Source organism: Pongo abelii, chromosome 3, assembly GCF_028885655.2.
Source record: "Pongo abelii isolate AG06213 chromosome 3, NHGRI_mPonAbe1-v2.0_pri, whole genome shotgun sequence".
Classification (NCBI taxonomy): Eukaryota; Metazoa; Chordata; class Mammalia; order Primates; family Hominidae; genus Pongo; species Pongo abelii.
This window is the reverse complement of record NC_071988.2, coordinates 104,199,358-104,217,396: the sequence shown is the minus strand read 5'-3', so window position 1 is coordinate 104,217,396 and position 18,039 is coordinate 104,199,358. Positions and strand designations below refer to the sequence as shown.

The following is an 18,039-nucleotide window of genomic DNA, read 5'->3' as shown; positions in this document are numbered from 1 at the left end:
CTGGGCTCAAGTGATCCTCCTGGCTCAGTCTCCCAAAGTGCTGGGATTCCAGGCTTAAGCCACTGCACCTGCCCAACTATTTTTAAAATTATGTTAGGTCCTCGTTTTTTGTTGATGTTTAGTTGTTTATCTATTAATTACTGGCTTTTGCAGTATCAGCTTAGAAGCCGTGCTTAATTACCCGGAATCAGTCCACATCCCACTTCCATTTCCTCCTCCACACAATCCTTTTCCTCACTGCTTTTTATAATTGAATCCCAAGAGTTTTGAGGCAATCTCAACTTTTGTTTTCTTAGAAGGGACAGTGTTTGTGGAGTGTTCTTTAGCAGCTATTGATAACTTCTTTTAAAAAAATTATTTCATACTTGTCTCTGCCTCTTTTCATGTTACAACTTGCCTTTGAACCTAATGTAAATAGAACAATGTAGCAAACTTTTTATTTTAGATGGACACATTTAACATTGGTTAAAGCTTTGTTTCTGGAGGGATTTATAGATTGGAGACTTTTCTAATTTTAAATTAGTTTTAGGTCTAATTTTTTAAATTTTAAATTAGTTGTAGCAACTAAATTAATTTTAGTTACTATTGATTAAATGTATATCTTTTTTTCTATCTGTACAGCATAATCCCATCAGAGTCGGCCAGTCGGCCCCGAAAGCCCTGTAATTGTACAAAATCACTGTGTTTGAAACTGTAAGTGTTTTTGCAACTGTTTGCTCATTTAATGTAATTAGAAATGCACTTAAAAGTAAATGGAGTTAACGAAAAATTTTTAGCAGACCAAAGCTCATAAGTCTAAGTAATTTAAATAAACATACAAGTAAGTGAATGTTTGAACATATATGGCAGTGTAAAAATATTATTTCATTCATTTAGCAAGAAATATTTAGAGTCCTTACCGTACATGAATCACTGGAGTAGGGGTTAGGGACATAGCAGCATGAGACAGACATAGCTTCTGCCCTTAATAATAATGTTTGATCTTATTTATGACTTTTGTATTTGGTCTCCTAAGTGAAGTGATGATACTCTAGGTAGTTTTAAAAGTCACTGAATGGTTAATTTGCTTATTAGCATTAAAAAGATTTGACATGAAATAGTTAAATGAAAAGCATTGGTCTTATTGGGGCATAAAATCCAAAGTAATACTACTATAACTCAGATGAGCCAGTTCAACTATTAGAATATAGCCAGTGTTTTTCCTTTTTCAGAATTTTGAAATGCCTTACTTTGGGGGCACATAAAATTATATAGCTCTTGTGTGACAGCTGTTATTGGTTGGACTAAGTTTTTAGGCCACATTTCTAGGACTTGGTGATTTAAACTTTGAGCCTTAGTATGTGGTTGACAATATGTGTTGTTAACTCTTTAACTGGGTAGCTGAGTAGATTTCTGAGATGCTTTACCACATATGTAGTACGTGTACAATATATATACAATGTATGCATATATAATCAGATAATTAGTTTTCCTTAATAATGACTTTTTACCTTATACTGACTTTTACCTTTCAGATATTGTGATTGCTTTGCAAATGGTGAATTTTGCAACAACTGCAATTGTACTAATTGTTACAACAATTTGGAACATGAAAATGAAAGGCAAAAAGCAATAAAGGTGATTATTTTTTATTTCATTTAACTGACAGAAATATCCAGTTTCATCAGTTTTTTAAATAATTCAATTGTCTTGCAAAGAAACGTATCAATTCCTTTTGCAGTGTTTAAATTTCATCTACTGTGACTTAACTCTAACTGATATTTGATCTGTTTTGCTAGGCATGCCTTGACAGAAATCCAGAAGCCTTTAAGCCCAAGATAGGGAAAGGAAAGGAGGGAGAATCTGATCGACGTCATAGCAAAGGATGTAATTGCAAACGATCAGGATGTCTTAAAAACTACTGTGAATGCTATGAGGTGAGATGCTGGGTGGGGAAAATAATATCTTTTTAAAAACAGTTTTAGAAAGGACATACTACAAAAATTTACTTGAAAATTGGGAAATCACCTTGCTATTGCAGTTTGAAAATATGCACAGTTGGTGCAAAGGCCCTTGTTTGAGGAAGGCCTTCGAGCCTCTGTAGCAGGGCTTTGGAGGAATACCTTGGGTTTATTATTACAGCCTGGGGTCTTACTGGATGATTTACCATAACTTCTTGGTCATTATGCTCAGAAGTATGCAGATCAGAACACCAATATATTGATTTTCAATAAAAATAATATCAAAGTGGATTGGAAACTCTCCAGCAGTGATTCTCACCTGAGGTGCAGTTCTACTTACTGTTCCTTCACAGGCTTCTTAGAAATATATGGCCGGGTGCAGTGGCTCACACCTGTAATCCCAGCACTTTGGGAGGCAGAGGTGGGCAGATCACTTGAGGTCAGGAGTTCGAGACCAGCCTGGTCAACATGGTGAAACCCCGTCTGTACTAAAACAAAAATTAGCTGGGCATGGTGGTGGGCGCCTGTAATCCCAGCTACTCGGGAGGCTGAGGCACGAGAATCGCTTGAACCCAGGAGGTGGAGGTTGCAGTGAGCCGAGATCATGGCACTGCACTCCAGCTTGGGCAACAGAGCAAGACTCTGTCTCAAATATATAAATATAAATAGATAGATAGATAGATAGATAGATAGATAGATAGATAGATACAAAATAGCCTGCATCCCGGGGTACAGTCTGGAAATTAAAGGATTATCTTGACCAAAATGCCGGTTATGCCCACTCAAAGAGCACACTGCTCTGTGGAAAACCAAAGTATGTTAAGAAGTTTGCTTTGTGAGCATAAAAATAGGAAAGGGGGATCTGGCATTCTGCTGGATGAGGTTACTGGTCACGGTAGGCGATTGTCTCCATTTTCACTGTTTTGTTGTTCCACTGAGCTGGTTATTTTTACTTATGGGTCAGGCGTCTTCTCTGGAAGATGTAGTTGAAACTCTGCTCTGACAAATGCCATGTAAATCTTCCCCTTCTTGCTTTAGACACAGAACTATATAGTTTTATTTTAGAAGCTTATATGTAACAATCTAGTGATTGAGATTAACCCTAGATTACCATAACTGGTTTCTTGGTATGCCTGAAACTCTTTACTGACAGTCTTTTGGGTGGTTGAGTTATTCCTGTTCTTGGCTCTTCTCATACTCTCATATATTTTCATTCTTTTTCTCAGAGAATTAATTAATTAATTAGTTTATTTATTTATTGGCAGAAAGCCTAGCTTTGCACTTGGTGAAGGTTTGCCCTGCCACAGGAGCATGTCCTCCAGTTCAGTGCCCTCTCCCTTACAGCATGTGTCACATGCAAGATTTTGTGTATTGCATTCTCTGTGTAATGAATTCTTTCCTAATCTACTTATTTACAAAGTCAAATACTCCTCTCAGGAAGTAAAGTAGAATAGGGAATAGGAGAGTAACATCTTGTGAGTTCTGCAGATGATATGAATGAAAATTGCATAAAGAGACAAGTTTTTTGTTGTTGTTGTTGTTATTTTGTTTGTTTTTGAGACGGAGTCTCGCCCTGTCGCCCAGGCGGGAGTGCAGTGGTGTGATCTTGTCTCACTGTAATCTCCGTCTCCTGGGTTCAAGCGATTCTCCTTTCTCAGCTTCCCAAGTAGGTGGGATTACAGGCGCCTGCCACCATGCCCAGGTAATTTTTGTATTTTTTGTTTTTAGTAGAGACAGGGTTTCACCACATTGGCCCGGTTGGTCTCAAACTCAAGTGATCCGCCCACCCATCAATCAGCCTCCCAAAATGTTGGGATTACAGGCATGAGCTACCGTCGCAAGTTGATTTTTTAAACTGTCTTTACATCTCCAAATCCAGCAAGCCAGTTTTCATCCAGCGTTGGAATCTTTTTTAGTCTTTCTTCTTTTGAATACCTGATGAAATAGCTGGCTTGCATTTAGAAGCCATATCATACAAAAGTTGTCATGAATATGTAAAAATTAACACTTCTTTTCAGAACATAGAAATTTATGTAAAGTCAGATCAGAAGGGCAAAGCGACCCTATCATGTATATGGCATTGAACAATCAATACATGCTGGGCATATGAAATTCAGACATATAGGAACTAACCATTTAATTGAACTGGTTAACAATCTGTTAGAAAAGGTACTGGACTGGTTTAAAAGTGTTAGAAGAGACAGCCTTGCCCTACCTATTATAATGAAATTTTGTCAGGACAGATACACTGTCTAGTAATAAATTTATCATTCCAAAAGTTATGTACCAAAAAATGGAGAAACTTAGAATATACTAAACTATGAATAGCAGCGGCTAATTGGCTGTAAATTAGCTGGGGCTTATCTGACATTTTGTGTTGAATTGTTCTTTTGACACCTTGTTCTTCAGCTGAATTGGCTTTTTAATCCTGTTGGTTTGCATCTGGACAACACATTCATGTCTCCTTTCAATGCCTATAGGCTTGTTGATTGGATGAATGGCTACCCACCTTATTTCATGGCTGTGTCTTTTCTTGTGACCATTTTCCTCTCCTCCACATCTTTTTTTTTTTTTTTTGTACAGGGGAAGTTAAATTCGCCAAGCTAAGTGTCACTGTAATTTCTCCATCTGAGCTCCAGTTAGACACTATTAATGGCTTTCCTATGGTTCTTAAAATATAAAGATAATTTAAAAAAAACAAATATATATATATATATATATATATATAAAATCTAAATTACCATTATTGGTATGTTTTCCCCACTCTGAGGTCAGGAATTTTCTCTCTTCATCACTAGATGCTTATTAAGTATTGGTTTAGTTAGATTCCCAGTCAGGCTCACAGTAACCCAGTTAACATAAACGTATATCCATTTTTTCCTTTGGTAAATGGAATTTATTGGTGTCTTATAAGAAAGGAGCAGAGTAAATGTGTTTATAATGCAGCCCGTTTATCTTGCTAGGTGCTATAGAGAGAAAGAACAGTTTTATTTATTTATATAGACATGGGTTCATTGACGAAAATGCAAACAAAAACATACTCAAATTCGTTAGAAATCAGGGAAATATACATTAAAGAACAGTGAAATCTCACTTTATCATCTGATCAGATTATAAATTTTTTTTTTTTTTGAGATGGAGTTTCATTCTTGTCACCTAGGCTGGAGTGCAATGGTGTGATCTCAGCTCACCGCAACCTCCACCTCCCGGGTTCAAGCGATTCTCCTGCCTCAGCCTCCCGAGTAGCTGAGATTACAGGCATGTGCCACCATGCCTGCCTAATTTTTTTTTTTTTTTTTTAAAGAGAGAGGGGGTTTCTCCATGTTGGTCAGGCTGGTCTTGAACTCCCGACCTCAGGTGATCCTGCCACCTCGGCCTCCCAAAGTGCTGGGATTACAGGTGTGAGCCACCGCGCCCAGCATAAAATGTTAAAGGGAGTTATAATATCCATTGTTGAAGGGAATGTGGGAAAGCCTTCCTTTACACATTGCTGATGAGATGTGAGGTATTACAGCCTTTTGAAAAAGCAATCTGGCTACATCTCTTAAAATACACAGGCCAGGTGCGGTGGCTCACGTCTGTAATCCCAGCACTTTGGGAGGCTGAGGCGGGTGAATCACGAGGTCAGGAGGTCGGGACCATCCTGGCTAACACGGTGAAACCCCATCTCTACTAAAAATAGAAAAAAAATTAGCTGGGTGTGGTGGCGGGCGCCTGTAGTCCCAGCTACTCGGGATGCTGAGGCAGGAGAATGGCCTGAACCCGGGAGGCGGAGCTTGCAGTGAGCTGAGATCGTGCCACTGCACTCCAGCCTGGGCGACAGAGCGAGACTCCGTCTCAAAAAAAAAAAAAAAAAAATTAAAATACACAGACCTGTTAACCAGTGAGCCCAATTCTAGAAATCTAACTCAGAGAAATAAAAAGGCATAATGTATAACAAAAAAGTCTTTTTATGCATCATTTGTGGTACCCAAGAACTGGAAACAAAAATAAATACCCATCAATAGGGAAATGAATGCCCAATAAAATTGACACATCATACCAGGGATTTACACCTAGCTGTTAAATAGAATGAACTGAAGCTATGCCAGATGACTTTGGAGGGATTCCATGAGTTGTAAGAAAAGCAAGATGCAGAAAAGCAGATAATATGACTTTGAAAAACTAAAAAATGAAAGTTCTATATTTGTATATATACGTAAGGTCTAGGATTTTATACTTACATTTGACATATTTTTACATGAAAATATATATTTATATAAAATGTAAAATACACACTAGTTTCACATGGGTTATTGAAGGGTTTAGGGAATCTGAAGTCCCTCCCGAACTCCCTCTTCAGATTAAAAATAGCATAATAGAATAATAAAAACAGCATCTATGAAATCCCTTTAATGTGAAATTGTATACATATGCATAAATGGGAGGTCAGCTACATGTTAATGATGATTTGATTGAGGAGGCTGGATTCTGGATGACCTTTATTTTTGATATTTTAGTATATCATGCATGTTTATGAAAAACATGTGTAACATATCTGAAGAAAATCTGTATTCATAGTGGGGGAAAACTGACATGGAAGGACACAGCCACAAACGTTATACAGCCACTGTCAGACTTAAGAATACCTAACCTAGTTAGCCACATGTGTACGTTTGTCAGCCACAGATACTTCCATCTAATCTTATCAGTTGACCAGGTAATGCTATTAGCTGTTGATTTGATTGTGGCATCTACTTATAGTAATGTATTTTGGTTTTGATTTGGAAACTTTTCTTATGTAAATCTTTTAGGCAAAAATAATGTGTTCCTCAATATGCAAATGTATTGGCTGTAAGAATTTTGAAGAAAGCCCGGAAAGGAAGACATTGATGCATTTGGCAGATGCAGCTGAAGTAAGGGTGCAGCAACAAACAGCAGCCAAGACGAAGTTATCCTCTCAAATTTCAGACTTGCTTACTAGGCCAACACCAGCTTTAAATAGTGGAGGCGGAAAGTAAGTCAGTATTTTAATCTTTTTATAGTATTTCCCAAATACTTACTTTTGGTAAAGTTTCTTTTCAGGGGGCAAAGTTGAGTTTATACTTTTGGTTGTTGCAAACCTGATTTTTGCATTTTCTTTCCATCTTTAGTTACTTGTAAAGGAATTTAAAGGTAACAGAAACCACTGTCAGATTATTGTGCAGTTCGAAAATGCACAGTAATGATTTAGTCCACTGTGCTTAATTTCTGTCTACTAAGATGAGGTAATTATGTAATTTGAGGAACCCTAAAGAAAACCAGATGTTCATATGTCTCGCTGAATGTGTAATTATGTTTTTGCATTTTCTTACCTTCTCTTGCCTTTTCCATTTCTTGGAGCACTTTTCCCATCCTATTGGACCACCCATCACACTGTAATAGTGCAGCTCCGTATTGTTATCTCTTTTATCTGCTGAGCTCTGGAGTAGAAAAGCTTGACCTCTGAAGTCAGGTAGACTTGAGTTTATACTATCTGTGCTACTTAGTAGTTTGTGAATCTCTTTGAGCCTCAGTTTTCTTATCCTTAAAATAGCCTATAGCAGGTGGCTGTGAGGAATAAGGCATGTCTATAATATCTCCAGTGTTTGTCAAGACCTGATAAAACATAGTTTGTGATTTGGACTGGACTGGACTGGTCTGGTATTAGAAAGTTTGTTAGAGGTTAATCTGAGGAATTATTAAATGGAATGAGCCTTGCAAATGGCATATTATTTAAAATGCCTAAGTAGGCCAGGCACGGTGGCTCACGCCTGTAATCCCAGCACTTTGGGAGGCCAAGGTGGGCGGATCACCTGAGGTCAGGAGTTTGAGACCAGCCTGGCCAACACGGTGAAACCCCATCTCTACTAAAAATACAAAAAATTAGTCAGCTGTGGTGGTGTACGCCTGTAGTCCCAGCTACTTGGGAGGCTGACGCAGGAGAATCGCTTAAGCCTGGGAGGCAGAGGTTGCAGTGAGCCGAGATCACGCAACTGCACTCCAGCTTGGGCAACAAGAGCAAACTCCGTCTCAAAAATAAAATGCCTAAATTGAAAATGAGATCCAGTGCTTATAAAAATAAAGCTTTTTTGTACAAAATATTTTAAGATATTAGTTTTTTGGTTTTTTTGTTTTGTTTTGAGATAGAGTCTCACCCTGTTGCCCAGGCTGGTGTGCAGTGTCATGATCTCAGCTCATTGCAATCTCCACCTCCTGGGTTTAAGCAATTCTCCTGCTTCAGCCTCCTAAGTAGCTGGGATTACAGGCATACACCACTACGCCCAGCTAAATTTATGTATTTTTAGTAGAGATGAGGTCTCACTACGTTGGCCAGCCTGGTCTTGAACACCTGACCTTAGGTGATCTGCCCATCTCAGCCTCCCAAAGTGCTGGGATTACAGGCATGAGCTACCGTGCCTGGCCTTAAGATATTAGTTCTAAAGAACTCTTATGACTGGAATATAAACAGCAAATGGTTTTTGACTGAATAAAGTGGAAATGGTCAGGCACCTTAATGAGGCTTATAACCTGGGATTCTTTCTGGTCTTTAGAGTATTGAATCTAATCTCCACATGGAGATTAAAGATACTGCTACAGTAAAATATTTATAATTAATTTTTAAAATTGGAAAGATGTTAATGATATGAAAACAAAATTATAAAATTATAATCAAAACTACATATTAAAAACTTGTATAAAAAAAGTTATGCTAGGATGTTAACAAGCTTGTTTCAAGTGACCAAAACCTTAAATTAATATTTTCTAAGTTAAAGTGCTTGTTTGTATGTTAAAGATTCCTATACAGCTGCATGGCAGCCTGAATTCTCAATTACCCTCTCTTGCCATAGTGAGCTTTAATTTCAGACTTCATTATTTAGTATACGTCTGTTAAGTGACCGCTTACTCACAGGTTGTTGAGTTAGTGGTTAGATTATGTTGCTTGACTTAATCTGTCACAGGCTTTTAAGACTTGAGTTGGCTGCATATATAGCAAGCCTCACGATGGGTTGCTCCAATTTAATACTCAATAGCTCAGGTCTTTATCAATGCAACTCTGTGTACAGAACAACATTTGGTTTCGCCATTTTGTTTTGTTGTGATAGAATGATGCAGAATTTTGGAATGTTTTCTACAAACAATATCAGTGACTATGGTAAAGTGCTTTATTTTTCATTTTGCCCAAGAGATAGTGCTGTCAATTCCCAGTATTATTCATTCATTCAGCAACTATTCATGTAGCGTCTCTATGTCATGCACTATTCTAGGCACTGGAGCAACAGCAGTAAATAAAAATTGAACTTATGGAGCATACATTCATGATTTGGGAGGATTTTAGTTAAAGAAATTCTAGTCTTCATGTAGACTATTATCTTTTAGTTAACCACATAACCTTGCCTAGGTAATAAGTAACGTTTTATGTTAAATGTTAAATTTTCTGAACAATATTCTTACAATATGTGAATAAAACCAAATTTAACTTTTTAAAGCCCTTTTTAGGATGTGCTTGTGCTCACTGTGTAAATTGTGATGCTCATCCTGCTGGTGAATTGTGAAAGTGTCAGTAGAGATTTCCAGATGAAAGAATGTTACCACTTTTGTTGTTATTTAACACCACCATCATCTTTCTCTTTCAAAAATCATTTCAGATTGCCATTTACATTTGTAACTAAGGAAGTAGCTGAAGCCACATGTAATTGCCTCCTTGCCCAGGCAGAGCAGGCAGACAAGAAGGGAAAATCAAAGGCAGCAGCGGAACGGATGATACTTGAGGAATTCGGACGATGTTTGATGAGTGTCATCAACTCTGCAGGAAAGGCAAAAAGTGACCCTTGTGCCATGAATTGCTAACTCTTGCACAAAAGACTGATGAACTGTACAGAAAATTTAAGGTGCAGGGACACTTGATTTTCTGGAAGAAAAACAATTACTGTATTTTAATTCAGTCCTTGTTTTAAAAGACCTGAAATTATAATACTGAAGGAGAAGAAATTTTAAATGAGGAAATTAGTACATTTTAAATCTTAGTTAAATCTGCTTATGCCCCTTCTAAATTTTTCTTTATTATATAGATTTTTTAATTTGCTTGGGTTTCTTAAGAATTAGATGTTTTCTTTCTGATACCTTTGACAAAAAATGTTTATAAATTCATATAATTTATAATGTATGGTGTTGTATGACTTTGTTAGTAGAAAAGCCAAAGCAGCAGTGGTTAGCACCCATTCTTTGGGACTTGATCTAGAATATCTGCAGACAGAATGTTACATAAACAAATTCTTATGAAACACATTCAAATGACATTTTGTATTTAAGAAAGGACTATCTTTTAAAGAAAAAGCAGCCTTTTAGGGCAGATTCTGGAATAATATCCTGTTGTCACTTTGGGAACGTCAGAAGGGGAAACAATCCCCAGGCACACTTTAAAAATTTTTTAAAGTTATTTAAAAAAACATATAAAATATTAAAGGACAGTAAATAATTCTCAGAGGATGGGCAATGTTTCTATAATAAGGAAAGGCTAACAGATGCTCTGGGCTGTCTCCATTTTCTTTCAAAGAGGTGGTATGTATTTGAAGTAATAAATTGTCAAAGTGATTACTGGGTACAACTAGAATGATAAGTGGATATAAATAGAAGTAAACATTATGTAGTGATAATATAGAACCTCACATAGTAATCAAGTATAAAATTTGGCATGGGTGGAGAAACAAAGAATAGGGAAGCTGCAAAAGATGAATTTAGAGAAGTTTTCATCTATACAATCATTTTTACAGACTTTTTTTTTTTTTTGAGACGGAGTCTCGCTGCATAGCCCAGGTTGGAGTGCAATGGTGCGATCTCAGCTCACTGCAACGCCTCTGCCTCCCAGGTTCAAGCGATTCTCCTGCCTCAGCCTCCTGAGTAGCTGGGACTACAGGTGCATGCCACCATGCCCGGCTTATTTTTTGTGTTAGCCAGGATGGTCTTGATCTCCTGACCTCGTGATTCGCCCGCCTCGGCCTCCCAAAGTGCTGGGATTACAGGCATGAGCCACCGTGCCCGGCCCTTTTTATATAGTTTTGAACTAAGAGGTTTCAAATCAAATCATAACTCTTACTTGATTTACAGAAATGGGCCTCCTAACAAAATTTTCAAAATTGTAGTGGAATTTCTTTTTATAAGGGAAGTTTAATATGGCATTATTTTCAGCCAGTGATTTGGAAGGTCTGTTTTCCTATAATTACTAAAATAACCTAAATCATTTTCAGTAATTCAAAAACTCTATGAATTTAAGAGCCTGTTGTGACAGGACTCTTGATTTTATGACAAGAAAAAACCATGTTGGAATTCAGGCATTTTGTTAGGTACCTTAATCATCAGTAATTAGTATATGATTATTGCATTTCCTACAAGGACTCTATAGTTGTATGTATTAAGTGTGTATATATGTTCATATGAACACACAAGATATAGGCAATAGAAATTAAGTAATCCAAGAGGATTCCGTTATTCACTGAAGTATCTTCCTTTTAAATTTGGATTTATAAAATCATAGTGCAGTGACTTTAAATGTAGATAGTTCAAACATTCTTAGCACCTCAATCTAGTATGTTTAAAATTTGTATAAATGTAAATTAGTGTAAGAGGGTAAAATAATAATCAAGTTATTTTTCAAAAGATTACAATAAGTTTTTTGGTCTAAACTTAAACTTTGTTCATTTTGTACATACTCTGTGTTAATTCTAATTGCACCTTTGTGATGTGTATTTATATACAGTGTGCAGAAAATGTTCGTGAAATTTTGATTACAATTGTAGATTATGTATGATGGCATTGCTTACAAATGTTTTGCTTGTAAAAAAATTTCAAGGTGCAATCAAATGCTACTAGTTTTTCTGATTTTCAAAAATCTATCTAAAATATTAAGCCTTTTCCTTCCTGTGTAGTACTTACTAAACAACTTTTTGTATTCAGGCATTTGCATCAAATTGCTGAACAAGATGAACAGCCACATTAATTCAATGATTTTAAAAGACTATTTGGGGAGGGTTGGGTATATAATTTTTTAGCTCTATTTACATCCCAAAGTAGAAAGATTAAATTTATATTTACTAGAGCTATTCAAAGAATATGCTTTTCTATATTGTAAAAACAGGACAGCAAAGTAAATCATACAGAAAATAAACATTTATACTATTCTGTAAAAAAAAAAGGTTTTGCATTTTTTCTTTAGTTTAATAACACCACTTTATTAACCATTTAATATGCAAAAAACCTTTTAAATGATCTGAAGTAAATTTGACATTACTTCTGAAAACACAACTAAAAAATTCTATCATTCTGCTCAGTTATTACTAACATAAATTGCTTTGAAATGAGAATATGTCTTCTCTTTTTTTTCCCACTGTTTCTTTTAAGAGCAGAAACTCAGCCGGGCATGGTGGCTCACGCCTGTAATTCCAGCACTTTGGGAGGCCAAGGCGGGTGAATCACTTGAGTCCAGGAGTTCTAGACCAGCCCAGGCTACATGGTGAAACCCTGTCTCTACTAAAAATATAAAAAAGTTAACTGGGTGTGGTGGCGCACACCTGCAGTCCTTGACACTTTGGAGGCTGAGGTGGGAGGATCGCCTGAGCCTGCAGAGGTTGAGGCTGTAATAAGTCAAAATTACACCACTGCACTCCAGCCTGGCAATCAGAGTGAGACCTTGTCTCCTCAAAAACAAAAACAAAAATACCCAGAAAATCAATCTACTCTGTCTTTTAATGTGAAATGTTCTTATGATAGCTATCTTTCTTGGTTTCCTTTTTTCTGAAGCACTAAACACAACCTGTAGCTCTTATCTCTGGGGTCTGGGAAACAGAACCTTAATGTTACAGATACAAAAGCAAACAGAGTGATTAGTTCCCCATTTTCTGGTAGTGGACAACTGACATTTTTTCAATCTTATGTAAAATGTGAATAAAAATAATTTTAGAAAAGTTATCTATTTTTATTGTTCTGTAACACAAATAGTTAAGAAAATGAATACTTATTATGTAAATGAAGCTTCACAGCAGGACCTCCAGCCATAACTTTGATCATGTTGTATCTCTTAAGCATTTTATATAGGAATTCTGGTGTGAACACCCAAAGCATAAGGGAAGGCAATCAACTAAAAATCCCTTACTATTGGAGTTATTTTCATCATGTAAATTACTTAAGGCTTTTCTTGTTAGGGCTTCTTGAATGCACATTTTGTCATTATCTGTAGACCAAAGGTGAGCTTTTTTTTTTTAATCCATGTGATTTTATGAGTTGAAAGCTATAAGGTATTTTTTTAATTAAAAATTTCCTTCTAAATGGCAAATTTTGTGACAGCATTTAAGACACTCTTAGTTTCTATTCAAAAGCAATAAGAAAACAAGTATATTTAGGGTAATGTTTATTATAAGGTCACGGGGACTTTATGAAACTGTCATTTATCATACTGGCGTATGAAATCTGGTCATAATATTATAAAAAGAATACATCATGACCAAGTAGGGTTTATCCTGGGAATAAAAGTTGATCCAATGTTTAAAAAAAAAACATTGTTCACTGTATCAGCATACAAATAAGAAAAGCTAAATGATCATCTCAAAAGTTGCAGAAAATGACTGTGGATATAGGAAAAACTGCTAAATTATATATTTTCTTGTTTGTTTGTTTCTTGAGACGGAGTCTCACTCTGTCGCCCAGGCTGGAGTGCGGTGGTGCGATCTCAGCTCACTGCACCCTCTGCCTCCTGGTTCAAGCAATTCTCATGTCTCAGTCTCCCGAGTAGCTGGTATTACAGGCATGCGCCCCCAAGCCTGGCTAATTTTGTATTTTTAGTAGTGACGGGGTTTCACCACATTGGTCAAGCTAGTCTCCAACTCCTGACCTCAGGTGATCCACCCGCCTTGGCCTCCCAAAGTGCTGGGATTACAGGTGAGCCACCATGCCCGGCCACTATATGCTTATTTAAGAGGGTAAATATTATGGTTATGTGAATTTTATCTCAAAAATTTTTTTACCCAAAAGGTGCAGAAAAAAGTATCTGGTAAAATTCAGCCACATATGATTCAATAAACAAAAAAATAAAGTCTTCAGAGAACTAAGACTAAACCTGATAAAGACCATTTACAAAAAAACCCTACAGCTAACATACACATGGTGAAGAATGCTTTCCTTTAAGACTAGGAGCGAGGCATTCTTATTCAACAATGTAGCTCACTGTGCAATAAGGCAGGGGGGAAAAAGGCCCACAGATTGGAAATAAATAAATAAGACTATTTGATGATATGAATGCCTACATAGAAAAATCAAAGAATCTCAAAACTACTAGAATAATTTAGCAACATCAGTATGCAAAAGTTGACTGTACTTCTACGTAGTAGCAATGAATGTTTAGAAACTGAAATTTTTAAATCACCACTACAGATTTCAGAAAACATGAAATCTAACAAAGATATGTAAGATCTGTGCTGAAAAGTAAGAAACTCAAAAAATCAAAGAACCTAAAAAAAAAAGATAGACCATGTTTCATGGATTAGAAGGTTCTATATTATTAAGATGTCAATTCTCTCCACATTGATCTATAGATTCAACACAACTGCAGTCAAAATCCCAGCAGGAATTTTTATAGAAATCAACAAGCTGATGATAAAACTTATATGGAAAGGGGCAACCAGAACAGCCAAAACATTTTTGAAAAAAGAACAAAGTTGGAGAACTCCCACCTAATTTCAAGAGAGATAAAACTAGAGTAATTAAGACAGTGTGGTAGTGGATAGATCTTATTTATCAATGGAAGAGAATAGAGACCTCATATATATAGTTAGTTTTTTATCATTGTATGAAAGTAGTTCAATGGGGATAGTTTTTTAAACAAATGGGGCTGGCATATCCATATGTAAAAATACGAACTTCACGGCTGGGTGCGGTGGCTCATTCCTGTAATCCCAGCACTTTGGAAGGCCGAGGCGGGTGGATCACTTAAGGTCAGGAGTTCAGACCATCCTGGCCGACAAGGCAAAACCCCAACTCTACTAAAAACACAAAAATTAGTTGTGCGTGGTAGCACACACTTGTAGTCAGTTACTCAGGAGGCAAAGGAATCACTGGAACCCGGGAGGTGGAGTTGCAGTGCACCAAGATTGTGTCACTGCACTCCAGCCTGGGCAAAAAAGTGAGACTCAGTCTCAAAAAAAAAAAAAAAAAAAAGCACCTCAACTCATATACCAAAGTTAACTGAGAATGAATCACAGCTTACATGTAAAGCCTAAAACTACTAAATATTGGGAAGAAAACCTAAGAAAAATCTGTGACCTTGGGTTAGGCAAAGATTTTAGATATGAAACTAAGATTCCCAAAAAGAAAAAAATTGAAAAACTGGACTTATCAAAATTAATTACATCTGCTTTTCAAAAGACACTGTTAAGAAAATAAAAAAAGCCACAGACAGAAAAAAATAATTGCAAAACACATCTGATAATGCACTTATATCCAGAATATGTAACTAATGCTCAGTAAGAAAAGAGCCAGTCTTCCAAAATATGAACAAAAGACTTGAACAGATATTTCACCTAAGAAGATACACGATGGCAAATAAGCATATGAAAAGGTGCTCCACATCATTGGTTATTAGGAAAATCCAAGTGTAAACTACAATGAAATAGCACTAGACACCTATTAGAATGGCTACTTGAAAACAGACCAAAATCCTGACAATACCAAGTGCTAAGAAAGAAGTACAGCAACGGGAACATTGATAAAACGATAGTCACTTTGCAAGTTTTGGCAGTTCGTTATAAGGTTAAACATACACTTACCCATCTTGTGGTTATAGCACATTTTTTTGTTTTCATTAATCAGTTGATGGACATTTAGGCTTTTTCCCCACTTTTTGGCTATTATCAATGAAGTTCATGTACACATTTTTGTGTGGACGTTTTCATTTCTCTTGGGTATATGCCTAGGAGTACAATTTGCTAGGTCATAGGTAACTAAGCTTTTGAGGAACTGCCAGGCTATTTTCCAAAGCTGCTGCACTAGCTGGAATATTTTACATTCTCACCAACAAAAGTGTATGAGGGTTCTAATTTCTCCACATTCTTGCCAATATTATGTCTTTCCTTTTTTTTCTTTCAGAGATGGGGGGTCTCACTGTTAATTGTCCAGGCTTGTTTTGAACTCCTGGGTTCAAGCAATCCTCTTGCCTCGGCTTCCCAAAATGCTGGGAGTTGAGGCATGAACTACTGTGGCTGGCCATGTCTTATTTTTTTTTGAGACGGAATCTTGCTCTTGTTGCCCAGGCTGGAATGCAGTGGCAAGATCTCGGCTCTCTGCAACCTCCGCCTCCCGGGTTCAAGCGATTCTCCTGCCTCAGCCTCCTGAGTAGCAGGAATTACAGGCGCCTGCCACCATGCCGGGCTAATTTTTGTATTTTTAGTAGAGACGGGGTTTTGCCATGTTGGCCAGGCTGGTCTCGAACTCCTAACCTCGGGTGATCCACCTGCCTCGGCCTCTCAAAGTGCTGGGATTACAGGCGTGAGCCACCGTGACTGGCCATCCTCAGCCATTTAAAGTGTCAAAAAGAACCATTTAAGAGATGTACAGCCAATCCCCATGAAGAAAAAAAAGTAATAATCATAAAGCAGATTATGAAAAACTTTGAGCTGTGGTACTTTTAGCCAAAGGTCTGTAGAACTTCCAATAAAGGAATCAATTTTATTATCTTCATGTATAAAAGACAGCACATCATGTTTATGACAGACTAAATAGCAGTGAGTTATTTGCCCAGACAACATCAAAGATCCATAGGAACCTAATCAGCAACTTTCTTCTCTTCCTTTTTGTTTCTGAGACGGAGTCTCGCTCTTGTTACCCAGGCTAGAGTGCAGTGGTGCAATCTCGGCTCACCGCAACCTCCACCTCCCAGGTTCAAGCGATTCTCCTGCCTCAGCCTCCCAAGTAGCTGGGATTACAGGCACGTGCAACCATGCCCAGCTAATTTTTTGTATTTTTAGTAGAGACGGGGTTTCATCATGTTGCCAGGCTGATCTCAAACTCCTGACCTCAGGTGATCCACCCGCCTTGGCCTCACAAAGTGCAGGGATTACAGGCATGAGCCACCGCGCCCGGCCTCCATGTCTTCTTTATAATAGCTGTTCTAACAGGTGTGATGTGATGTTTCATTGTCATTATTGATTTGCATTTTCTGGATAGTTGACGTGAACATATATTCATGTATTTTATGGCCTTCTGTATATCTCCTTTGGAGAAAAGTCTATTCATATTCTTTACCCATTTAAAAATTTTGGTTATTTGTCATTTTATTATTGAGTTATAGGAATTCTTTGTAGATTCTACATATAATAACTTAATTAGATAAATGATTTGCAAACATTTTTTTCCATTCAATGGGTTGTCTTTCACTTTCTTGATGGTATCGCTTCAAAGCACAAGTTAATTTTGATGAAGTCCAATTATTTTCCTTTGCTGTGCTTTAAGTGTCTTAAGAAACCACCACCTGGCCAGGCACAGTGGCTCACACCTGTAATCCCAGCACTTTGGAGGCCGAGGTGGGTGCATCATGAGGTCAGGAGTTCGAGACTGCCCTGGCCAACACAGTGAAATCCTGTCTCTACTAAAAATACAAAAATTAGCCGGGCATGGTGGTGCGTGCCTGTAGTCCTAGCTACTCGGGAGGCTGAGGCAGGAGAATCGCTTGAACCCAGGAGGTACAGGTTGTGGTGACCCAAGATCCCACCACTACACTCCAGCCTGGGCAACAGAGCGAGACTCTGTCTCAAAAAAAAAAAAAAAAGAAAAAAAGAAAAAGAAACCACCACCTAATCCAAATCTCAAAAATTAACTCTATATTTTCTAAAAGTTGTATAGCCTTACCTCTTCTATTTAGGTGTTTGCTTCATTTTGAGTTAATTTTTTTGCATGTGGATATCCATTTCTCCTAGCACTAGTTGTTGGAAAGCAGGATAAATTTTTAAAGGGAATGCTTTTCTCTGAAGAAAAAAATGGCCAAGATGCAAAGTAGAAATTATAACCAAACTGCCCTAAATCAAATATGAATGAATAATTTATTTCACTGTAAAGTGTA

General features: G+C 37.2%; 1 protein-coding gene across 8 annotated transcripts in view; it reads left to right on the top strand.

Annotated features, from left to right (window-relative positions):
* The window catches only part of LIN54 (lin-54 DREAM MuvB core complex component), an 88,980-nt gene extending 76,851 nt beyond the window's left edge, over nucleotides 1–12,129 (top strand). For all 8 annotated transcript variants that reach the window (XM_009240150.4, XM_009240146.4, XM_054553211.2 and 5 more), the window contains 5 exon segments: nucleotides 622–693; nucleotides 1,515–1,617; nucleotides 1,779–1,916; nucleotides 6,734–6,936; nucleotides 9,587–12,129. In XM_009240150.4, the coding sequence (XP_009238425.1) occupies nucleotides 622–693; nucleotides 1,515–1,617; nucleotides 1,779–1,916; nucleotides 6,734–6,936; nucleotides 9,587–9,788 (718 nt within the window). In that variant the 3' untranslated portion in view covers nucleotides 9,789–12,129.
* The last annotated feature ends 5,910 nt before the right edge of the window (nucleotides 12,130–18,039 follow it).